Genomic DNA, 27,644 nt, shown 5'->3' on the forward strand with positions numbered 1-27,644 from the left:
TCAGAGAAACTGTTCTTAAAATATTTGCTTTGAAAGACAATGTATTGAGAAGCATGTGCATGTCTTAAGATAAAAGACACATGCTTCAATAAATACTGCTGAACAGTTGAACAGCCACAAATGTTAAGACAGGTCTATCTTGCCTCTAGTCAGGCATGATCAGAAGCATTAAATAACCAAGGCCAAACAAATAGATAACTGTTTCTTCATTGACATGCATTTGACTTATAGACAGGCCAGTGTTCTCCTTTTGCTTGACACTTATGAAGGTTGCTCACAATTGGGAGATAGATATGCTGTATTCACAGCTAGGATACCTATAAATTTAAGCATCTGAAAGCTAACGGGCAGCATGAAGTTTAAAATAACAAAATAATGTGGTTAAATGTACACAGATCTGATAACTTAGTTCTGACGATACAACAGTACCAGTGAATGGACTGACACTCTGCAGCGCAAGAAATAGTTCCATCAGAATACCAGAAACAGTTATATTTTTGCTTTGGCCTAGCATATATCTCTGATCTATTTTATATTACTCGGACTGATACGTAATAAATATTCCATAACAACTTTTGATCTCTTAAATTGAATATTGCTTGGTGTTTCGTTCTCTTCAGACGAAAGGGAAACATTTCATATTTCCTTTGATGTTTCCTCAGAACAGCATTCTGATGAACAAAATCTGTCTCACAAAAGAGTTCAGCAAGTTTGTTGAGAATCAACTCAAAGCCCAGAGCTCCACTTCCCAAGGATGTCCATAGGAGTGAAGTCTGTCGGTGGTCTTCATCTAAACTGTGGAGTAGGACACTGGGGAGCTGCTTCAAGTGGCTCATGTCTTCAGCTAGTTCAGGAGAGGATCTGTTTCTCCACTAAGGTCTTGAAGGGGGATGTCATTCTGGAAAGAATATCAAGAAATGTTATCTAATACATTGGACTAAATAGTATGTGACAGAGCGTGAGTTCTTAGAAACATGTCACACCAATGTAGGGGTTTGCTTCGCCATACAAAGAAGCAGAATATCTTACAAATGACATCTAGTGACCTTGACCTTGAATGAAGGTCACTCAAAACCTTCTTAACTCCATGCCCCACCCTAAGGACGAGATGGATCATATTTCATTCTCCTATAGGAAACATTTTGAGAATAACCTACCAGCAAGGAGGAAGTTAGGATTTTCTGTCCAGAGGGAATGAATTCGGAAGTTCCAAGCCTTCGAGCGATAATTCATAATTCTGAATAGCCAATTAATTTTAATAGAACCATCTTTTTTCTGAGAAAATGAAGAAAAATGTGGGTTTCCTGAACTCAGATGGAGGCATAAGCTCAGTTACTTTATTGTTTGAGTGAGTGAGTTAAAGTTTAACGTCACATCGGCAATATTTTAGCCATATCGTGACGACTTTATTGTCTGAACAATGTCACATAAAATCGTCATGACATCATGAACAACAAATGCGTTCATCTTCAAATATTCACAACAATGCATTCATGTGATATCCTTGGGTATGGGCCTGTTCACAAACAATGAAAACAATGGGACAACTCTTATAATGCTAAGTGTAAATTACAGAAAATGATTTGACCCATATCCATGCAAGAGGCAAGAGAGTGAACTGACTTTAAAGTCCAGTTTCCGCCCATGCCGAACTAGGCCATCTTCCTGGGGCAAGAGAGTTAACTGACTTTAAAGTTCTGTTTCTGCCCTTGCCGAAATAGGCCATCTTTTTGAGGCAAGAGAGTGAACTGACTTTAAAGTTCTGTTTCTGCCCTTGCTGAAGTAGGCCATCTTCCTGGGGCAAGAGAGTTAACTGACTCTAAAGTTCTGTTTCTGCCCTTGCCGAAATAGGCCATCTTTTTGAGGCAAGAAAGTGAACTGACTTTAAAGTTCTGTTTCTGCCCTTGCTGAAGTAGGCCAACTTCCTGGGGCAAGAGAGTTAACTGACTTTAAAGTTCTGTTTCTGCCCTTGCCGAAGTAGGCCATCTTCCTGGGGCAAGAGAGTTAACTGACTTTAAAGTTCTGTTTCTGCCCTTGCCGAAATAGGCCATCTTTTTGAGGCAAGAGAGTTAACTGACTTTAAAGTTCTGTTTCTGCCCTTGCTGAAGTAGGCCATCTTCCTGGGGCAAGAGAGTTAACTGACTTTAAAGTTCTGTTTCTGCCCTTGCCGAAGTAGGCCATCTTCCTGGGGCAAGAGAGTTAACTGACTTTAAAGTTCTGTTTCTGCCCTTGCCGAACTAGGCCATCTCCCTGAGGCAAGAGAATGAACTGACTTTAAAGTCCAGTTTCCATCCTTTCCATACAAGGCTGGAATTCCTGGGCTCAATCGTAGCACCATCAGTGGTTATTATGAGTTATGTCCCTTCTAAGCCTTTCCTATGGACCAATCCGATTCCATCACTTGCATTTGTTTAAAAAAAATGGCAGTGCCCAGTCAAGACAATTTGATAGATAACCAAGATCTATATTGTGATAAAAAGGGTCTTATATCGCGAAGTGCATCAAATCATGCGAGCACCTTGATTAAAAACATAAAAAGGTTTGGAAAATATCTGTTGACAACGAGTTGGTGGTGCACATGCTTTGCAAATCCTGCAATCAAAGGGAAATCTGCACGACAGTTTGAGAACCGGATTTCGATTTTGGTGCGCGATTTTGATTGGACTATGCATAGACTCGTTAGTACAGCCAAAATGTAACTCCATAATACAAGCCTTGCTCGACAAGGGTGGAAACTGGACTTATATTGTCAGTTAACTCTCTTGCTTCAGGAAGATGATATCCATGCCCTTATGGGTAATAACAAATGTTATGTTAATATAAAACATCTTTGTGTCATCTCTCACAATAAACATGAAGTGATATATCAAGGCTTAATTCCTTCCTCGGAATCCTAACAGTGAGTGAATGAGTGAGTTGAGTTTAACACAGCTTTTAACAGTATTCCAGTCATATCACAGCATGTGAGCTTAATGTGTGAGGAAAGCATGGGTATAGTGCTGAAAAAACCTAGAAACATAATCTGGGCGGAATCCTAACAGGCCCAAAATTTTGTAATGAGACAGTATGGAATGTTGCTCTTAATATCAATCACTGGTTTACCTGGTCCAGGATCGGTTCTTTACAGGCCATTATTAGATGTAATAATGCTGACTATCTCATTTATAAAACAACAAACAAGCTCATATCTCTATTCGTCATTGTAAGAGGCGACTAACGGGATCGAATGGTCAGGCTCACATCCCAATTGCGTAGGTTGATGCTCATGATGTACATCACTGGATTGTCAGATTTGATTATTTACAGACCACCGTCATCTAAATTGAACATTGCCGAGTGCAGCATTAAACAACAATAAAAGAAAGGCTATCTCCTAACTGCCCTCTGTACTCACATTCCCACACATGGTTCTCCGGATGAAGATGACGATGACGCAGATCAGGATGAAGGCTCCCAAAGTAATCAAGCCATACTGCACAGCCTCTGTGATTTTAATTGGTTCTTGGACTTTGTCTCGGAACTTCTTTGCAGTTTTATCATCAATAGCAGCACTCTGCAATTTCAGTTATTTCATTATTTATCATTTACAGAATGAGTGAGTGAGTGAGTATGGTTTTACGCCGCTTTTAGCAATATTCCAGCAATATCACGGCCGGGGACACCAGAAATGGGCTTCACACATTGTACCCATGTCGGGAATCGAACCTGGGTCTTCGGGTGACAAGCTAACGCTTTAACCACTAGGCTACCCGACCGCCCCAATTTACAGAATGAGTGAGTGAGTGACTCTGGTTTTGTATCCGCATAATGTGGGATGAAAGCAAGAAGTGATGCAGGTCTTAATGTTTACCACTCTGGTGAAACCCACAAGGACGAGGATGTTGCTGATAAACCTATTACTATAATCAGGTCAAATCTGGGAAGCATTTCTGAGCGATGCAACTCTGCACAGCAAATTGTGGCACCTAAGATGACTGGGCCAAAAGTGTCCCCTCAAGATAGAGTATTAACCCCCCCTCGCCCCCCCCCCACCACCACTCCATTAAAATCCATCATTTATATACTTTTTCACATATCAATTTTTTTAAGTCAGCAGATTTTTTAACAAAATCATTTTAAAAATCTGACCTTATGTGATTAATATGATTTAATTAATATGAAACAAGATGGAGGTAACAATACCTCGTTGATCCAGAGAATAGGTAGGAACACAGGCGTTATCTTCTCCGTATCTCTGTAGAAGAAAACACAGAGAGTATTAAATAATGTTCCACCTCCCCACAGCAACCTGTCAATTGTAATCAGGTCATCGACAATACTTCATGGGTTTGAATAGATGACATTTCTCCATCACACATGATTTGCAGTGTAGTTGCTGTATTTAACCACCGAATCAAGCCCTGGTTCCAGTGAGAGAGAAACCAACAAGTGCTCTGACCAATCAGCACTCAGATGATGTCGGCATTATTTCTCATAAGGAAGAGTGAGTGAGTGAGTGAGTGAGTGAGTATGGTTTTACGCCACTTTTAGCAATATTCCAGCAATATCACTGCGGGGGACACCAGAACCTCATAAGGAAGAGAATATATGGATGTCAGCTTCATTATTATGAGGAACACAACGTTTCAGAGTATATGCTAACGCCTTCATCAGGTGAATATTTCTCATGCAGAAAGTGCCACAGCCTTGTGACTTGCTTCTCTACACATCGCTTCAAACTTGAGGGTGTCAATGATTGATTTTCGTCAATCTAGCATTGACAACCCCATAAGGGCTCATCTTCCCGAAGTAAGGGAGTTAACTGACTGTAAAATTCCTGCCAAACGAGGCTGGAATTTCTGGGGTTGATTGTAGCACCACCAGTGACTATTACGAGTTATGTCCCTTCTATGTCACTCCATTTTATTCCACCTTTCATATCACTTCCATTTGCAAAATCAATATTGTACTAAAAAGGGTCTTACTTCGCTAAGTTCATCTAATCACGTGAGTACCTTGATTGAAAACATGAAAAGATTTGAAAAATATCTGTCAACGCCCAGTTGACGGTACACATGCCTTGCGATTTGTGCAGTTGCCCGAAATCTGCACGTTGAAATCCATGTTGTTTACAAACCAATTGTCTAGTACCGATTTTGATTGGACTGTGCATAGTGTAGTCATGGTCGTAGTTACATAATACAAGTAATTTCCACTGGGCGCAGGGGCTGACAGCCCTTGAATTGGCCAGTCCTGCCACATTTCATGGATGAGTGTCATCATATACAAAAATGGGACAGTTGACCACTGGCTAGCCAAAAGGACAGATCCCGACTTACTTGATATGCCTGACTGGCTCCACATAGACGTTGATCTGAAGTTTCTTGGCCACATTCATGGCTACCCCTGTCATCTGGAGGACAAAAGAATGTAACAGGTGTTATCATTGTTTGTTTGTTGGTTTGTCGTTTAACGCCGCACTCAGCAATATTCCAGCTATATGACCGCGGTCTGTAAATAATCAAGTCTGGACTAGACAATCCAGTGATTGACATCACGAGCATCGATCCACGCAATTGGGATCGATTACATGCATCAACCAAGTCAGCGAGCCTGACCACCCGATCCCGTTAGTCGCCTCATACGACAAGCATGGCCTTTTACGACAAGCATGGGTTGCTGAAAACCTATTCTACCCCAGATCTTCACGGGTCAGGTGTTATCAAGCTAATAGAGTTTCAAGTGGTATATAGAAGATGCAGTGTCAATGAAGGTAGGGTTATCATTTCAACTTCCAAAACTTTCAATGTGACATTTCAGTTCCGATGCTAATATCCTGATCAAGCAAAAACTGGGTAGGGCACGGTTACAAAGCCACAATTACATTTGGAAATCTTCAAAACTACACACCAAAGTGACTGCTAGAACAGATATTAGTCTAAGCTAAAGTATGGGAGATGTGATCATATATTATAGGGGGATGGGACAGAGGGAAGCAAGGGAGGGTCACCCAAACATGAAACATAAGGCGTGAGGTGAAATGGGGTTTCACGTGGCGCCCAAGATTATCACGCTTATATGGAAAAGTGCATGTACGTGTGTGTTTGTGTGGCTGCTTGTACTAGTCCGGACTGATGCGGATTTATAGTGCTAGCTCACTGAGATACCATGCTGCAGTTTTACATGAATACCCTGACCAAACACAGAATACTGACTCCAGACAGGGTAACAACAAGTACCATCGTCTTTTGGTATGACGCGGCCGGGGATCAAACCCCGGACCTTCCACGCTCCGGACGGACGCTCTACCACTAGACCACGAAGACGGTCTCACCCAAACATAAGGCAATTGCTCGGGTAAGGTCATAAACAATACAAATACATGGGAAATGCTACGAAAAAATGTGCTTTTGCATGTTATCTTTTCTGGGAGGGTTATTAAAAACTACACAACGATATGGGGAGGGTCATTATTTTCAGCATCAAAAACATCTGACACTCCTTTTGTGGCTTCTAACAAATGACCAGTCCCTTAGCGCTACCATCGCTATGTGGAACAGAACCTAAACAAAAAAATAATAACACCCCAAAGCATTCATTAATAAATAATCCCACAGAGCGACCCATACCACATACCAAATATAGGAACACATTCAGCAAAACAAATTTAGTTTAATTTTTACTTCAAGTTTCCATCTGATTATACTGGTTGGTTACCCAAATATCTGTAAACCACAAAAAGTGTGGCCTTATTGTTTAGCCTAACCGAAATAATAGTCTTGGTTCTCAAGCACTACAAGTTTCATTTTTATTTCCATTTTTAAAAAAACAAAAAAAATCCATAAATATTCCAAGTACAATGGTAGTCAAATACTGTTTTCCAGTATTAGAAACATCGAGGAATACATTTATGTAGGGAGGCCCTCTCCCAGGTTGATTGTACACAACTGTTATTTGCTTACACAATTGAATATTTGGTGACATACTAGTTTGTATAACAAAAAAAATACACAAAAAAACACTGCCATTTCCTGAGAACCAATTTCTTTTATCTTTTAAGCCTTATGTGGAGGAAATGTTGCAACATACCGGCTCTACATCCACAAATGTCTGATGCTCAGCTCTCATTGGATGCATGCCATCCACGCCATTGATCACTGATTGGTCGGCAGCCAGGAAGTGAGGTTGTGACATCACCACAGGCGCTCCTGATCCCACGAACAAGCAAAGTAGTGAGTGAGTTGAGTTTAATAACACTTTTTATTACTTGCCCATGAAGAGACCACCCGTTTAATAAATATTCAGCTGTGTTACACATTGTGTAATTCCAAAACGCATGCTTATGTACTGCGGGAACTGGTTCACTAACAAATATTGGAAACTCTCAACATCCCTTGGCTTATTCAACGACATTGCGTGAGGAGATGCTAGATCACTGAGAGGAGCTTGTGTAAGCTCAATGACCCCAGCAACCTTGTTGCTAGGCTGACGTCACATGACATTGTGAGTGAGTGAGTGAGTGAGTTGGGTTTAGCGCCGCTTTTAACAGTATTCCAGTTATATCACGGTGTGCCAGCTTAATGTGGGAGGAAAGCCCGAAGTGATGCAGGTCTCAGACGTTTACCACTTCGGTGAAACCCACAAGCACGGGTATGGTGCTGACAAACCTAGAAACATAATCGGGGCGAACCGGGATTCGAACCCACAGTCATAGGTTTCTGGCGTGCCCAAGGGACACAACTCTGCACAGCGAATAGCGGCACCTTAGACGACTCGGCCACCCTTGCCCCCCACATGACATTGTGTCGCCAATGGATCTTGCAACAAAATTCCACAAATTACATCATCGGGTATTGTGACGTGATTGTAGACTTTGAGGTGCAGGCCCGGTTCTACAAGGCGATCGTATTGTTGAGCAACAACAGTCGTAGGTTTCTGTTGAAGTATTTGAGTTACCCTATGATAACCTTAGTGCTATGAAAACTTTGTGGAACGTATCCCTGAATTCTAAAGGTGGGCCTTTTTATGGTATTAAATTAATGTGTCAACATTTAACATATTATTCTGTTAAACTCAATTGGATTATGTTGTGGATCATCTATTCATACACCACAGTGAAATTCTAAAAAAGTTATAAATGGCAAGTAATAAATATAATACCAAACTCGCTCTCACGTAATACCAATTTTATCAAACCTGTGAATAATTCGGGCCAAATACCCGAACTATTCACTTATTTCATAAAATTGGTATTACACGAGAGCTCGTTTAGTATTCTATATGAACAGTATTTAAGTTACGGGAATTTACCTAGCATTCACATTTAAGTACATGTACCCTTGGTAGACCAGTCATATTTTCTTAATTTCTGTGGTATTGTATTTTTTTTAATTCAATGTAATAATGTTACATTAAGCATTGAAGCCAGTCAGCTAGTCCTTTTATCACTTAAACACAAGTGCTTTGACCAAGCCATCACATTAGTAACATAACATGAAAAGAGAAATATGTCCCATTTGGGAATTTTTGCTGACATTTCATGCAGACTTTGAACACATCTCCTTCAAATCCGATTTTATTATCGTACTTGTGAAATCTGAAAACACTATCCCAATACTAGGCAAAATACAACATGAAGAAATAGACTTAGAACACCAGGATAGGATCTAACAAGGACCATCAGCACTTTGTTTGCATAATAGATTTTAGAAATTCTAATAAATCTAACATATCTTGCTTGACGAATGATAATACTTCCATTAAATGAATAGTAGGCGATTCCATATAAAACATCTTCAAAGAAAAAATTGATTTCAGAATGTATGTAGAAGCAAAATACTATATTCATAAAAAATGACATCAACCGCGTAACATCAGTGAGGAGATATACTGTGCCATGGCATATTATTTATAGTAATATGAAAGTGTGAGTGAGTGAGTTTGGTTTTACAACGCTTTTAGCAATATTCCAGCAATATCACGGCCGGGGACACCAGAAATGGGCTTCACACATTGTACCAATGTCGGGATTCGAACCAGGGTCTTCGGCGTGACGAGCGAACGCTTTAACCATTAGGCTACCCAACCGCCCCTAATATGGAAGATATGGGTGATCCTTTACTTGTTTTTAGTTGGACACATAATAAATAGAATGTCTCATGACCTGAAAAAATAACATTTTCAATCGTGGCTGTGCAATTTTGTTGGATCACTCAGTGAGATAAACATGTTTTTTGACAAGAAGGGTCTAAATTTTTTGTTGTTCAGGAGGATGGAAAATATAAATGAACATGTGCTGACCTTGTCGGCAGTAGCTGACGTTGAGGAGGCCGGAAGGGAGGCAGTTGCCCGGAGGGGTGCAGAAGCCAGCATTGTCAGGGTTCATGGTCACGTTCAGAAACGTGGAGTCTGGTGCCACAAAACTTGCCAAGCTGATGTCTTTGAAATCATAATCATGGTTGTATTTCACGTCCAAGGACCTGAAGTGCAGTAGAGAGTCAGTCAGAGGGGTGAATGTCAAGTGCGTGCAAACGAGAGAATTAGTGACTGCTTGTACCAGTCTGGACTTATGCCCGTTTTATAGTAGGAGCCTGCTGCTATAAAGGGTCAATCGTTCTAGGTGGTGAGGTCACGTCCAAGATTATTGCACTTATATAGGGACGTGCATGCATGTGTATGTGTGTGTGTGTGTGTGTGTGTGGCTGCTTGTACCAGCCGGATTGATGCCGATTTATAGTGCTAGCCCACTGAGATACCATGCCGCAGTTTAACATGAATACCCCACTCAGACACAGTATACTGACTCCGAGCCGACCAGTCCTTGATTAAGCCCCTTAATGCCAAGTGCCAGTCAGGGTAACAACAAGTACCATCTTTAACGTCTTTTGGTATGACGCAGCTGGGGATCGAACTCCGGACCTTCCGCTCTCCGGGGGGACGCTCTCCCATTAGACCATGGAGGCGGTCGTCAATCATTCTAGCCCACTAAGATACCATGGCATTCCATGTTGGTGGTGTTAGTGTTGGTATTGGTGTTGGTGTTGGTGTTGGTGTTGTTGGGCAACTACATGGTGTAAAGGTTACGCAAGTCTATTAGTATTCACCCGTGAAGATCCAGGATAGAATAGGTCTTCAGCAACCCATGCTTGCCGTAAAAGGCAACGATGCTTGTTGTTAAAGGCGACTAACAGGATCGGGTGGTCAGGTTCGCTGAATTGGTTGATGTATGTCATCGTATCCCAATTGCATGGATCGATGCTCATGATGTCAATCACAGGACTATCTGGTCTAGACTCTATTATTTACAGACCACAGTCATATAGTTGGAATATTGCTGTGTGCAATAAATAATATTGAATATTGCTGATAAAAGTGGGAAAAAATCCCCTGCAAGCCTCAGAGTTTTCCCACTTTCATCAACTCGTGTTGATATATTTGATATAAAATACACTCGGGTGAGATTCTCTATATGCTGCACATAATTACCAAACTTCACACGCAAATCCTGCACGAGAAAAATGGTGCATCTCCTGTCATGGGTCTATGACGTCACATGTGATGCGTTCATGAGCATTGGTTCACACAACATACCAGTATGTTTGTTTGTTCATCGTCCGGGGGGCAAGGGTGTGTGTCCCTTGGGCACGCCAGAAACCTATGATTATGGGTTCAAATCCCGGTTCGCCCCGAATATGTTTCTAGGTTTGTCAGCACCAAAGTGGTAAATGTTTGTGACCTGCATCACTTCGGGCTTTCCTCCCACATTAAGCTGACACGTTGCGATGTAACTGGAATACTGTTAAAAGCAGCGTTAAACCCAACTCACTCACCCACTCACTTGTACATCGTCTCGATCAAATCTCTCTTGAATATGAATGAGTCTTCATATATTTACAGACATGTATGGTATTCGCGCTTCACGAAGGAGGAACGTAGTTTATACATGCCCCTGATGATAAACAATGGCTGGTGCCATGAAACAATTTCGGACACCAACACATTTGAGAGTATCCTCACCGGCAAATGTCTGAAGAGAACAGATAGAGTGGCGCAGACTTGTCCACAAAGGGAGGAAACATAGTACCATCTGGAAATAGAGGTTTGGAATTGAAGAACTGCACGAACATACTTTATCGTTTACATTAGGAACTCCCAGATCATACTCGTTTTCAGATACAGAAGACATATGTGCTACTCTAAAAGTTTTGTTCACTCGTACCAAAATTTAGAGGCTGTGAGGCTTATTGGCCGAGTAGAATGTTCACTTGACACCACCTCCTATGGGGGTGTTCTCAGATCTCTAAACAGAGAGGCATTGTGTCATAGTAAAAGATCTAATCTTAATAAGATTCCCTGTTAAAATAAAATAACAAAAGTATCATATTTGCATTTTAAGCATCATTTTTAATGTTAATGAACCAGAGCAAAAACAAACTTCAAATGTCTTACCTGTGCCATTGATCATGTTTGCCGATGGTGAAGTCCAATATGGCAGAGTGCTAGAAGAAGAAAACAACCAAATTAGCTGAATTCTAGATTGTTACAGAGCATAAACATTTTCCACGTTGAGCCGTATTACCAGTAGTTTAACAGCACCAAACGGTGGAACCGAATGCCCAGCTTGAGGCTTTAATATACCACTATCTAATCTAAATACCTGCTAAAGTAACAGCGTTACATTGTCACTACTCCACCCAGTCAAATATAAAAGCAAACTCTTTATTGTTTGCTAAGTTAATGAGAGGAGTATTCAGTTCAGTCCAAAGTTTAGAGTAGGTTGTCAGTTTAATTTGAATTGTTAAATGCTTTTCAACAAAGTCATAACTGGACAAAATGACATGAGTGAGTGAGCTAGATTTAACGGCGCTTTTAACAGTATTCCAGTCACATCGCGGTGTGTCAGCTTAATGTGGGAGGAAACCGAAGTGATGCAGGTCTCAGACATTTACCACTTCTGTGAAACTCACGAGCATGGGTATGGTGCTGACAAACCTAGAAACATAATTTGGGCGAACCGGGATTCGAACCACAATCATAGGTTTCTGGCGTGCCCAAGGGACGCAACTCTGCACAGTGAATCGTGGCGCCTTAGACGACTGGGCCATCCATGCCCCCCAAAATGACATAAATTCAAAATCACATGTTTACAAAGGAAATTTCAAAACCTAATTATATCTGTACAGCAATGGAAATTTTCTTCATTTTCTTTGGATAAGATGCAATCGTATGACATGTCGACCACAGAGATGAGCTTGAGTCTTTTTTCTACTTGTCACAACTCAGGCCTTTTTCCTAAAGGATTCTCAGCCAGACACACTTCACACCCTGACTAGGCTAATTTAGGTCGGGTGGCCTAGTGGTTAAAGTGTTCACTCGTCACGCCCAAGATCCAGGTTCAATTCCCCCACATCTGTATAAAGCCCATTTCTGGTGTCCCCACCATGATATTGCTGTAATATTGCTGTAATATTGCTGTAAGGGGCATAGAATCCAAATTACTCACACTGTGACAAACAGAGCTCCTGAGCTAACATTTTGAATATTTGAGTTTTTACTCTATTTTAACTGGGTCTTTACATTTTTCATTGGATAACCAATGTTTTTTCACTCATCTATTCATCACTATATTGGTTTTTTCCCAAAATAAGTGAACATTTTAAGATTTAAAAAAAAGAAATAATGTTTTAGATGTATATAACTGTTAAAAAAATATATAGGCTTGACTCGGAAAGTAACTTAGCTCGTAATTGTTTTTCGGAAATTAGCTCCTTTGTACGCATGCTGAAAAAGCTTGGCTGGGTATTTACGCGAGCTGTTTTTATACATTTGAGTTTTTCATTTAATGCATGCATTTCTGTACGCAAGTTAATAGAATGTAATTGGGTTTTTGAATATTTTAGGGGGGTATTTTACGCAAATACGCTGCTTATCTGTAGCTCTGGACAAATATCACTCTTTCAGTACAACTGAACGCGGGGTGTTTTCTGCTCAGAGGTCTCTAGGAGATCTGCAGCAGAATCTTATTCTTGTACTTCTGGACACTTCTTCGTCACATACCTGTTGAAGTTCCAGCTCCTTATCAAAGCAAAATGACTTGGATCTTTGACACCAGTGTTGATATTGTACACCCCATCATCAGATCCGTTTTGCTGAAAATGTGAAGGAAAACCTATATAGTAGTTAGAACAATGATTGACGGTATGAGTATTTGTTAAACCTACTGAAATCACACCTGTTACTTTGTATGATACCTTCTGCGAGAAAGGTCTCTTCAGGGATTTCCTAATCAGCCAATCATCATTAGTGAGTGAGTGAGATTTTACACCACTTTCAGCAATATTCCATTAATATCTCAGCGGGAGACACCACAAATGGGCTTCACACATTGTACCCATGTCGGGAATCGAACCCAGGTCTTCGCCGTGATGAGCGAATGCTTTAACCACTGGGCTACCCAACCGGCACCCTATCATTAAGGCTCCTAAATTCTCAGAACAAGCAAGTGACACACTCAGAGTGGCATATCTGATTTCTGTATCTTGAAAACAAATATAAACAGTCAGTCCGAATAGAAATATCGCAAAGGATATTATTGCTTTAGATATTTAGTCCTGGAGCACCATGGCTTCTATAACTACAAGAAATTACTTTACACAAGGTTTAATATGGTGCTGACAAAACAATAATTTAGTATTCAGGGCACATCATGGATTCAACCAATTATTCTCAAGTTATTGTGCTCCTGAAGGAATTGCCAGCACCCACGATGGACGGCGCCAACCATGAACCCAATTTTAAAGAAGCAATGACAAAGACATATTATCCTACATTGTAGAAGAGGCCCAAGTGGTCATCAAGGATCTTGCTGAAATGTTGGATTGAACCCATTACCCTAAAGTTATTGTGCTCCTAAAGGAACTGCAGCACCCATGACGGACGGCGCCAACCATGAACCCAATTTTAAAGAAGCAATGACGAAGACATATTATCCTACATTGTAGAAGAGGCCGAAGTGGTCATCAATGGTCTTGTTGATAGTGCGCTGTAAGATTTCATCCACATCCTTCAGCAGCTTATCCTCGTACCCCCACAGGATGTCAGCCACGGAGAGCTTCAGGAACAGTGTCTCCCCCACCCCCTCCAGTAACAAGTCAGCCAGCTCCTGGACGAAGCTGTACTCAAAACGAATCATGTTGGCAATTGTCTGAAACATTTGAGGAGATCATATGTTAGTAAGTCAGCGATAGGAGAGGCTTTAATGTGTGGCAGCTGTTTTGTCACATTGCCACATTACTTAAGTCACATCACAAGAAATCTCCAACATGTTCACATGTCTGAGGAACCTTGTCAAGCAAGACTTGGACGGAGAAGAAGGAAAGGCAAGAGTGGAGCAGATAAATAAGTACAGCATTAGAGGAGCAGATAAATATGTACAGCATTAGAGGAGCAGATAAATATGTACAGCATTAGAGGAGCATGGAAATAAGTACAGGATTTGAGGAGCAGGGAAATAAGTACATCATTAGAGGAGCAGATTAATAAGTACAGCATTAGAGGAGCAGATAAATATGTACAGCATTAGAGAAGCAGATAAATAAGTACAGCACTAGAGGAGCAGATAAATAAGTACAGCATTAGAGGAGCAGATAAATATGTACAGCATTAGAGGAGCAGATAAATAAGTACAGCACTAGAGGAGCAGATAAATAAGTTAAGTACAGCATTAGAGGAGCAGATAAATAAGTTAAGTACAGCATTAGAGGAGCAGGGAAATAAGTACAGCACTAGAGGAGCAGATAAATAAGTACAGCATTAGAGGAGCAGATAAATAAGTACAGTATTAGAGGAGCAGATAAATATGTACAGCACTAGAGGAGCAGATAAATAAATACAGCATTAGAGGAGCAGATAAATATGTACAGCATTAGAGGAGCAGGGAAATAAGTACAGCATTAGAGGAGCAGGGAAATAAGTACATCATTAGAGGAGCAGGGAAATAAGTACAGCATTAGAGGAGCAGGGAAATAAGTACTGCATTAGAGGAGCAGATAAATAAGTACAGCATTATAGGAGCAGATAAATAAGTACAGCACTAGAGGAGCAGATAAATAAGTACAGCATTAGAGGAGCAGATAAATAAGTACAGCATTAGAGGAGCAGATAAATAAGTACAGCACTAGAGGAGCAGATAAATAAGTACAGCACTAGAGGAGCAGATAAATAAGTACAGCACTAGGGGAGCAGATAAATATGTACAGCATTAGAGGAGCAGATAAATATGTACAGCATTAGAGGAGCAGATAAATAAGTACAGTACAGTATATTGACTCCTATACATACAAACATAGGTAAATTGACTGCTATACTTACCAACATGGGTAAATTGACTGCTATACTTACCAACATGGGTATATTGACTCATGTACATACAAACATAGGTAAATTGACTGCTATACTTACCAACATGGGTAAATTGACTGCTATACATACCAACATGGGTAAAATGACTGCTATACTTACCAACATGGGTAAATTGACTGCTATACATACCAACATGGGTAAATTGACTGCTATACTTACCAACGTGGGTAAATTGACTGCTATACTTACCAACATGGGTATATTGACTCCTATACTTACCAACATGGGTATATTGACTGCTATACTTACCAACATGGGTAAATTGACTGCTATACTTACCAACATGGGTATATTGACTCATGTACATACAAACATAGGTAAATTGACTGCTATACTTACCAACATGGGTAAATTGACTGCTATACTTACCAACATGGGTATATTGACTCCTATACATACAAACATAGGTAAATTGACTGCTATACTTACCAACATGGGTAAATTGACTGCTATACATACCAGCGTGGGTATATTGACTGCTATACTTACCAACATGGGTAAATTGACAGCTATACTTACCAACATGGGTATATTGACTGCTATACATACCAACATGGGTAAATTGACTGCTACACTTACCAACATGGGTATATTGACTGCTATACTTACCAACATGGGTATATTGACTGCTATACTTACCAACATGGGTAAATTGACTGCTATACATACCAACATGGGTAAATTGACTGCTATACATACAAACATAGGTAAATTGACTGCTATACATACCAACATGGGTAAATTGACTGCTATACTTACCAACATGGGTATATTGACTCCTATACATACAAACATAGGTAAATTGACTGCTATACTTACCAACATGGGTAAATTGACTGCTATACATACCAACGTGGGTATATTGACTGCTATACTTACCAACATGGGTAAATTGACAGCTATACTTACCAACATGGGTATATTGACTGCTATACATACCAACATGGGTAAATTGACTGCTACACTTACCAACATGGGTATATTGACTGCTATACTTACCAACATGGGTATATTGACTGCTATACTTACCAACATGGGTAAATTGACTGCTATACATACCAACATGGGTAAATTGACTGCTATACATACCAACATGGGTAAATTGACTGCTATACATACCAACATGGGTAAATTGACTGCTATACTTACCAACGTGGGTAAATTGACTGCTATACTTACCAACATGGGTATATTGACTCCTATACTTACCAACATGGGTATGTTGACTGCTATACTTACCAACATGGGTAAATTGACTGCTATACTTACCAACATGGGTATATTGACTCATGTACATACAAACATAGGTAAATTGACTGCTATACTTACCAACATGGGTAAATTGACTGCTATACTTACCAACATGGGTATATTGACTCCTATACATACAAATATAGGTAAATTGACTGCTATACTTACCAACATGGGTAAATTGACTGCTATACATACCAACGTGGGTATATTGACTGCTATACTTACCAACATGGGTAAATTGACAGCTATACTTACCAACATGGGTATATTGACTGCTATACATACCAACATGGGTAAATTGACTGCTACACTTACCAACATGGGTATATTGACTGCTATACTTACCAACATGGGTATATTGACTGCTATACTTACCAACATGGGTAAATTGACTGCTATACATACCAACATGGGTAAATTGACTGCTATACATACAAACATAGGTAAATTGACTGCTATACATACCAACATGGGTATATTGACTCATGTACATACAAACATAGGTAAATTGACTGCTATACTTACCAACATGGGTAAATTGACTGCTATACATACCAACATGGGTATATTGACTCCTATACATACAAACATAGGTAAATTGACTGCTATACTTACCAACATGGGTAAATTGACTGCTATACATACCAACATGGGTAAAATGACTGCTTTACTTACCAACATAGGTAAATTGACTGCTATACATACCAACGTGGGTAAATTGACTGCTTTACATACCAACATGGGTAAATTGACTGCTATACATACCAACATGGGTAAATTGACTGCTATACATACCAACGTGGGTAAATTGACTGCTTTACATACCAACATAGGTAAATTGACTGCTATACTTACCAACATGGGTAAATTGACTGCTATACTTACCAACATGGGTATATTGACTCCTATACATACAAACATAGGTAAATTGACTGCTATACTTACCAACATGGGTAAATTGACTGCTATACTTACCAACATGGGCATATTGACTCCTATACATACAAACATAGGTAAATTGACTGCTATACTTACCAACATGGGTAAATTGACTGCTATACATACCAACATGGGTAAATTGACTGCTATACATACCAACATGTGTAAATTGACTGCTTTACTTACCAACATGGGTAAATTGACTGCTATAAATAACATAGATAAATTGACCACTATACAGACATACATGTGGTGAAGGTGTCTAGCTGTTATACCTACCAACATTGGTAAGTTGACGGTGGTGAATGTCTCGGACTCTGGACCCGCCGACATATGGCGCTGGAACCTGAAGAACCGCTTTTCCCGATATGTCACGGTGTCGTTGTCATTGAATGTAATATTCACCTTCTGCCGGCTCTCCCTGTCACCGACACAAACAATCTTTTTCACAATTGTGAGGAACATCTGTTATAAATAAGGGTTATCAGTAGCATTCACAAATCAAAACTGCTAGGGCAGTATTCATGGCAGTTTTCAATCATACAAAAAACGTTAATTGTGTTCATGACAGTTTCCTATGTAAATCTGTGTTCTGATAACAGTTTGCAGTCTGTCAATACTTTCAAAGAGGCTGTCTTCACAGGCAGCAGCCTCAGTAAGATCAGATCTGTTTCTCCGATACCATCCCTCTCTGTATGCCAATCTCACAAAACCTTCCCTGAAGGACGAATCAGATGAACCTTTACCAAACCTTAACTGCCCAACAGCGATAGAAACTAACATTTTTAATCTACTTGTCCTCTCAATGACAACTTGTGCTATGTCACGTGACTTTCATTGACTTGGAAAAGGCATACAGCTTTTTGCTTTGAAGTGGGATACAAGGGATTCATTCTCCCGCTCAGAAATCCATGTGCAGCCTGACTTGTTCATGGCGGGGTATAAGGGATTTATTCTCCCACTCAGAAATCCATGTGCAGCCTGACTTGTTCGTGGCAGGGTAAAACTTACTATAAGGGATTATTGCCAAAAAATATATTTCCCTCAAACACACTGTCCAAGGCAGGATTCATAGTATTTTATCACGTGGACCAATCAAATCTCATCATTCTGACATGGAGGTGTGAAAATAAAATAAATTCTCAAAAATCTGAAAATAAAAGTTTCTGTTCATATAAACTACATTAGCACAGCTCCTACCAAACTGGGACGGAGGGGTAGCCTAGTGGTTAAAGCTTTCGCTCATCATGCTGAAGGCCTGGGTTCGATTCCCCTGGGTACAATGTGTGAACCCCATTTCAAGTGTCTCTCCCATATTGCTGGAATATTGCTAAAGGCGGCATAAAACCGAACTCACTCACTCCTGCCAAACATCTGGTGTTGTATGCTGGTTACCTGTATGTATAAGGTCCTTTCTGTACGACAGATGGGCGTTTCCCCTGACTGACAACCTCGTCATGGTTGACTACATCCAACACCCACACTTGAAAGTAGATTGGCACCGGTGGGTCCAACCAATCAGTGTACGTCTCTGACCCCTCTTTCAGATTCACTTGCTGCAAGAAGATAATGTCACCTGAGGAATAACCACTCACCACTGTTTTAATTAAGGCTTAAAAAAATAAAAGAATTGGTTCTCAGGCAATGAATTTTGAAAATATAGTGCAGGCGGGTGGTGGTTGTTTATTTGCTTGTTTAAAGCCGCACTCAGAAATATTACAGCTATATGATGGGGGTCTGTAAATAATCGAGTCCGGGTCAGACAAACCTGTGATTGACATCATGAGCATCGATCAACGCAATTAGGATACGATGACATACATCAACCAAGTCAGCAAGCCTGGCCACCTGATCACGTTAGTCGCCTCTTACGACAAGCATAGTCACCTTTTACGGCAAGCATGGGTTGCTGAAGACCTATTCTACCCAGGATCTTCACAGCTTGTTCAAACTAGTATGGAACCAAATAAACAGTTGTGTACCATGAACCTGGAGAAGGGCCTCCCTATGCCATTACTCTTATTTCGTTTGTTGTAAGTTAGTGTTTCACATTAACTATTCCGTGTTTTTGCTTCCTCATGAAACGTCTGAGCTTCCGCCAAGTGTAACGGAGCAACGGTGTTTGCCTTTATTGGTGTGAAGCAGCGCGGTCTAACCCACACAAGAAGAGAAGAGTTCAACACAACGAGCATCTTTAACACTGCTCACCTCCATATACACACACAAACAGCCATTAATCACGCTGTAACTGAATGATACAGCTCGCTTCTTCTCTACGCTCTGTGTAAGTTTGTCTGTCAAGAGTTACCTCCCTTCCATCATACATCGCATCAAATAAACAAGCATACACACTCCTATTGCCACCATGACCATAACAGGGGCGGTCGGGCAGCCTAGTGGTTAAAGCGTTCGCTCGTCACGCCGAAGACCCAGGTTCGATTCCCGACATGGGTACAATGTGTGAAGCCCATTTCTGGTGTCCCCCGCCGTGATATTGCTGGAATATTGCTAAAAGCGGCGTAAAACTATACTCACTCACTCACTCATGACCATAACACGATATGCGCAGTAAAGCAGTGTGCATGTTAAGGGAAGTAACTACATGCTATTTTGGACTGCATTGTTTTTAAGTATTAGGATTTTTTTAAATTGAAATAAAAAAGAAACGTGCTGCAGACTTTATGATGAAGCGGGCATTTCCTGAGAACCAAGAGTATTATTTTTTTTATCCTAAACTTTCTTTGAAGATGTCTGGATCTTCCCTGATTTCACTCAGTTCCAGTCAACCTAAACAAGAAGACAGATGGTGGCTAATGCCTCACAGGCTGTGATTGGATGACAAAAAACACAGCATTCATGGGTACTTAAAATTGGTACAGAATGAAATCAAATAGCGGACAGTTGTTTTGTGAAAAGATTTGGTCTCCAACTTAACATCACACGGGTAGACGCAACTGGTCATATCAAAGTAGTCAAGAGCTCATTTCAGACTTATGGTTGTGTAAAAGATGGATTTGGGGATATACCAATTTGTCTCTCTAGATTTTCACTAGTCTAACGGACTAATGGTTATGTCTATCCCTGCATCACTGCAATCTCATTAAAATCAGATGTAAGTTCTCGCTGATGCTAAACAAAGATCTGAGGACATCCCATTACAGGTTACGTCAGGACGACCTTTCGCGAACTTTGACCGATGACTGAAATGACCAACAAGAAGTCGACATCAGCAAATTAGAAAGCAGCTTTCTTGAGCATTATTGCACTCTTTTCAACTTGGCGAATTCCATTTCTGTCTATGCTTGAAAAATATATTGACACAGTTCTCGATAAATATTTTGAAAACTGAACAAACGAACATTCCGGAATGTCTAATATATGGTTGAGAGTGTATGGCAGTGCTTCCTACGTACTGTAACTGTCGTTCGGAATACCCTGTGTTAACGTTGCCGAGGTTGCATGATAAGAAAATACATTCCGTCACTATCATGATCTGGTAAGCAACGCTTTGATTGGTCGGATGAAAGGTCGTTCTGACATGACCCGTACTGGGATATTCTCAGATCTTTGTTTAGCGGCAGTGAGAACTAAGATCTGATTTTAATGAGACGGTGCATAACTAAAGCAGTTTGATACACATTTATAAGGCCCAAACTCTCTGAATGTAGGCAGAACTTCATGTTTACTAATAAGCATAATAAAGGATGCCCCATATACACATCTGTGCCGGATGATACGCTTCTATACCCAGGGTTATACGCTACACACAAATGTAGGTCCAGTGAGTTGAGAATGGACGCAGAAAAGAATATACAATTCAATAACTTTCATTGTACCTGGAGCACATCAAGAGCAGTTGGCATCTGTTATTTCATCTATCAATAATGACTACTATCCACATGATCATTGATTCACTCCAGGCTTCACTTCAAAGTAATTATAAAACGTACAGTACACTACACCATTTCATTACTTTATGGCACCCTCATATTGCATGCAAGGACTCTACAATCAATTTATAGGAGGTCCCCGGACACACACTACCCCCCTCTCCCCACACACACATATTGGGTCACAGCCGCTTTGCAAAAAGAATGTAGCTTGCTGTTCGAACTAACAGTGAAACCAGTTTCATTACTGATGTGTTTTAAGGGCAATCCATTTTCTAAATTTACACCAAGTCAACAGAGTCATTAATGTATTTTTAAATACATGATTATTTGGTATGTGTATTTGGTTCACATAACACACAGCATTATTACATATATAAAATATAACAGTATTCTTCTTAAGGAAAAAGTTGATAGAATATTTTGAAAACATCCAGGTGTCCACAATGATTCTGGAGTGCTTCAATATACATGAGATTTGAATGCATTGAAAATATATCCTGAAAACAGTGAGGTGAGGTGAGGTGAGGTGAAATTGGGTTTACGTCACGTCCAAGATTATTGCACTTATATAGCAACGTGCATGTACATGTATGTGTTTGTGTGGCTGCTTGTACTAGTCCGGACTGATGCCGATTTATAGTGCTAGCCCACTGAGATACGATGCTGCAGTTTAACATGAATACCCCACTCAGACACAGTATACTGACTCCGAGCCGACCAGTCCTTGTTTTAGCCCCTTTATGCCCAGCGTCAGACAGGGTAACAACAAGAACCCTCTTTTAACGACTTTTGGTATGACTCGGCTGGGGATCGAACCCCAGACCTTCCGCTCTCCGGGCGGACGCTCTACCACTAGACCACGGAGGCGGTTAAACACATTTGTAAAACTGCATCTGTGTTGTATTTACATACATAGGCAGGTATGCTTACCATTGAGCATTTACTCGCGGTATCATTCACATTGGGTATTAATAGTTTTCTTTGGGTATTCAATATATTTTCACTCACCAGGGTCCAGTCTGTTCGGTATTTTTAGACCAATACTAACTAACTTTAAAATAATTCACCTGAAAACAATTCTTTGACAGTGTTATATTCACTACAGTAGAGGTCTTATCTGTGTGATGCCTGCATTCTGTGAGTAAATAAAGATCTTTAAAGAAATACAGCCACGCAAGCTGACAGTGCTACATTGAGTGATGCTACATAACTCAGTGTTGTTATCAAGCTGAGCTAAACTTTTCCTGCATTTTTGTATGCAAGCAAGGCAAAATGAATAGGGTTACGGTGTTAATTCTGCATATTAATCTGAAATATGCGGCTTATCTGATGCCCTACATAGCTACTATTGTGCAAATGAACATTGTATAGGATCGGTAATGTAAATATCTAAATGATGTGCAGTGTGCTATGTTAACCAAGTAAGGATAAGAATTTATGGATCACTCACCAAGTAACCATGGTAACAGTAATGCATAAAAGAATAATCTATCATATTTATCTTTCTCAGGGAATGACATAAACCAATAAAGTCTTCTAGATGGAATTGTGATAACATATAGCAATACCCCTAAATTGTTTAAAATTCTACTAGCCCTAAGAGGACCTTAAACATCAACCAAACTTGTCCGGCTAGTAGGCTAGTGCAAATTTCCATCTCTGTTTATTAAGTATTTTAGGCCCATATGGATAAAACGTCCATCTATAATGAAACATCATAATATTAATACGTCAGTATGCTCCAGGAAGTGTAAAGATAAATCTGATCAATATTTGGGTCGGATTTGGGACTCGGATTGTTAGATCTCATGATAAATGAAGGAAGAAAAATGTCCACTGAAATGTCGAAGAGGCTGTGCCCATTATGTCATTCAGCTATAGAAAATGAAATTCATTTTACTTTTGTATGTCATTATTGCGAACTAAGAAGAAAGTTTATACCAGAACGCTTTCTGTCAAATTATCCTGTACCTGCTTTTATTTCTCTTCTTTCTTCAAAAGATGATGCTGTCATATTAAAACTGGCTATATATGTTAAAAATGCAATTTCCCTCAGAAACAAATTGTTAAACATGAGTATATATCCAAATATGTAAACTACTTATTTGAAACTCTCTTGTATATTGTATATGGGCCGGAGGCCTTACATGCAATAGATATCTTTGACTTTGACTGATTTTACACTTCCTGTCTCTACTGTTCCAGCTGAAATCTCAAGTGAATTTATTGTAAACTATTATCCTTTCTCAATTTCAATAGACATTCTATAATAAAAGAGAATACTTAATAGAGACTACTCCAAAACATTCCTACACAATAATCATCAGAAATAGGATATAGCCACTTAGGTGAGGAGAAATGGGGTTTAACGTCACGTCCAAGATTATTGCACTTCAATAGCGACGTGCATGCACGTGTGTGTCTGTGACTGCTTGTACTAGTTTGGATTGATGCCGATTTATAGTGCTAGCTCACCGAGATACCATGCTGCAGTTTACATGAATACCCCGCTCAGACACAGTATACTGACTCCGAGCCGACCAGTCCTTGTTTTAGCCTTTTAATCCCAAGCCCCATAGAGGGTAACAACAAGTACCATCTTTTAACGTCTTTTGGTATGACGCGGCAGGGGATCGAACCCCTGACCTTCTACTCTCCGGGCGGACGCTGTATCACTATACCACGGAGGTGGTCTGCCACTTTAGGGCATAACCACTTTGAATATTAATGGACAATAGGTCGGCCACAGAAACCACTTGACAAAACGTGCTTCCTTCTTTAACAAGTAGGCATAATGGGATCAGGATTAGATCATTTATCATGGTGTGCTGACTTTGTGGTAACAATAAATTTAACTTTGAAGAAATAGCAGCTTGACAAGTTAATCACAATTTGCATATGAATGACAATATATTATGAATGATCAACTCATGCTTGTTGTAAGAGGTGACTAACGGGATCGGGTGGTCAGACTCGCTGACTTGGTTGATGCATATCATAGCATTCGAATTGCGCAGATCAATGCTCATGATGTCAATCAATGGATTGTCTGGTCCAGACTTGATTATTTACAGACCGACTTCATATAGCTGGAATATTGCGGTGTGTGGAGTGTGGTGCTAAATAACAAATAAACAAATCTATAAAAACTGTTGCAACATTCACAACATTCTCCAGTGTTCGCCCTGACGCAGAAAACCTGCGTATTTGACGCAATCTATGGAGAAAATATGCAATACTATTTCTACATTGTGTCCGTTATGACGCAGATCATTCAGACTGTCAAAATCAATTAATTGCACTATACAATCGCAAAAATAAAATTTTAAGTGGACATATCCCTTGACAATAAAATACGACTGATATCACTTTTGTTTAATGTGGAAAACCTAACGTCTAAAAATGGAACAGCCCTAATAGGAAGCTCTCAGTTGCAGCCAATCAGAATTAAGTCTCAATAGTTGCCTAGCAGGGTGGTTGTATTTCCTGTCAATCACTGTCAAGAACAGGTTATGCCACATCATGTCAAGAGTGATAACATTATGTAGCAGTTCCCTTATCAGTCTATAACAATCTGTTATCTGCAAATATAATAACACAGTGTTAGAAATTGGCACTAGTCCTATAGTCCTTGCCAAACTGCCCAATGGTAAAGGTATCAAAAGGACTAGTAGAAATTTGCCCTTTTTAAGGGTTTTGCTTTATGTTATCATTATAAGGACTAGTGGCCAAAAACTGTTAGTTTCTAACCCTGATAACAAATATTTGACATTACAAATTACATGTAATTAGATAAGCAAGTGTGCAGAGAGTAGATAAAAACTTAAAGCATGACTTAAACAGCTTGATAAAAGAAACAAGATATTATGTTTTAAATTACAAATTAAATTCATTAAGAGGCTACGGCAAACCTTCATCAACATAATCAATATATTTAAGTTTTATTTTTCTATTTTTCTAAGTCAGTGTATAATTACTGACATAATGAACCTTTTTAAGCTGAAACAAGAATTGATTTAGCAAAAGGATAATAAAATTAATCAATACAATTCACTAAAACAAGAATTGATTTAGCAAAAGGATAATAAAATTAATCAATACAATTTACTAAAACTGCTTCTAAAACTGGGACAGATATATCAAATTATGACTTTTCCATATCCAATAGCAACCATGTCAACCTTAGATAAAAAGATATTCCCTAGAATAGAAAGAAATATTGTTCAACCAAAACATCAATTTTGTAATAATATGTTCATGGTGAAAATAATTCTGAAATTTGTAACTCAATGGAAGTCATTAAATCTATTTATCCTGTAACATATTAAACTTTAAAAATTACGGGAGATTTATATCTCGATTCCGGATCCTAAAATGTGCTTACTCATGCATATTAGGTAACATTTCATGAGATGTGCTTACTCACTCATGTGTGACAATATTCCCGCTTTGGTGTGGTTTTACAATTAATCTATTTGCAACCCAAACAGCATCAGAAAAACTATATCAATATCTCAAAACAAATCCCTATCCATAATATATACTTACGTATTCCATTATCAAAACATTTTTTTACGTATCACACACGCATAATACATATTTACAAGGAAATACCGCGTGTATCCCCTGCCCAAAAGATATATATAAAGGCATTGGTGCTCAATTCATTTACAGATATATATTTATTTTTTTGAGGGGGGGGGATACATGTGGAAGTCTTACCATTTACAATGCTAAGGGTTAGTAAATAGATGTATTAGGCTAGGTTACCCTGAACCATGGACTCTTAATAAGTTGGGTCCATGCCTGAACTAACAGCCCTTAACATATAAGTGAACAGCAAATGGCAATCTCCACATTCAAATAGAGCCATATTGTTATTTAAATTTTACCAACTCAAAGTACATATTAAAATTTGGTATGGATTTTTTTTGGTACATTGTTCCCTCATTCAAATCACAGCAAAGAATAGAAAGAATAACTGCATCAAACAGCCCTTGGATCATTGAATGAAAATAATTGTGAACATATTTTATAGCAGCTCCTCCGGTTTTAATTATATATATTTTGGATATTAATAATGTTGAAAATATGTCATTCGTTTCGATCGTCACCATACCCTCGGGAGCTAGTTAGGTTAGAGTGACATTGCTACTACGTATTTATCTGGGGTAGGCTATACATGATATATTTAAACGTCTTTTGACAGTTGAATTACTATGTAATACTGTACAATAGTTTGATTCGACTGCTTACAAAAATAACAATTGTCATCGAAATGAATAAACTATTTACAAACCTTTTCAATATTCGAGTGTATCAAATTCTTAAAAACGACAATAAGGGCTCCGCCAACAACCACCAACGCAACGCCCAAAACACAACAGATCGACGCACAAACTGAAGACTTGGACACCATTCTGACTCCTTCTCGTGAATGAATATGAAATGAATTAAGATATCGTCTCCTTATTCACACAATATTATGTGAACGGATTGTACGGGTTCCTGTGCACTTTGAGCTGCTTTGACATGTGATGCTGAAACAAGCTCCTCACAGCGATAGCCGTTCGCGGCGCTCTCTTTACCGAGATTGTAACTGTGGTGTCACGGAGGTGGGTGGGAGCTTGATTCTGAAAAACAAAAGGGAGATAACTCTTCATTTCTAACTCTAAATACGAACCTCGAAATACACGGGTTGTGCGTCCATGGCAATGACATGGGCAAGTTACAGAATAATGGAATGGAATAAAAATTGTCTGCCTCTCAGACTCGGCACTTTATTTTTATATTATTGTTGTAATATTATATCAGTTATAATTCTAAGTGCCCAATTTTAAAGAATAATATACACTTTTTTTTGTAAACAGTAACAAACCATGTGTTGTTAATTGATATTAAATAATATTTGTTTGTTTTGTTAATAGATCTATTACTTTGTTATTTTAATTTGTTTCATCATGGTGTATTGTTTTCATTACATCATATAGGCCTACTATTTACATTATACATGGAGTTGCAACTCTGTGTCATAAATGTTCCAGTCATTTTGATCGTCAAAGAAGTATATGGGTCTTTGGTTGCAGACTTGACTTATAAGTCTGGAAGTTAATTTAAGGTACCAACGTTTACTACAATATCTGAAAAACTATCAGACCT

The 27,644-nt window shown here is 39.3% G+C and overlaps 1 protein-coding gene across 1 annotated transcript; it reads right to left on the reverse strand.

The window, feature by feature from the left end:
* Positions 1-27,029, reverse strand: LOC139449557 (lysosome membrane protein 2-like). Its single transcript, XM_071231009.1, has 13 exons — positions 26,785-27,029; positions 18,988-19,148; positions 17,872-18,013; positions 13,973-14,182; positions 13,036-13,127; positions 11,428-11,477; positions 10,996-11,065; positions 9,280-9,458; positions 7,069-7,187; positions 5,319-5,392; positions 4,183-4,234; positions 3,395-3,553; positions 1-898 (listed from the first exon to the last, which is right to left on the reverse strand). The coding sequence occupies exons 1-13, from the start codon at positions 26,902-26,904 to the stop codon at positions 845-847; spliced, it is 1,482 nt and encodes a 493-aa protein (XP_071087110.1). The 5' UTR covers positions 26,905-27,029; the 3' UTR covers positions 1-844.
* Between the last annotated feature and the right edge of the window lie 615 nt (positions 27,030-27,644).

The sequence above is a fragment of the Haliotis cracherodii genome, unplaced genomic scaffold (assembly GCF_022045235.1).
Source record: "Haliotis cracherodii isolate W230 unplaced genomic scaffold, xgHalCrac1.p SCAF_8, whole genome shotgun sequence".
Taxonomy (NCBI): domain Eukaryota; kingdom Metazoa; phylum Mollusca; class Gastropoda; order Lepetellida; family Haliotidae; genus Haliotis; species Haliotis cracherodii.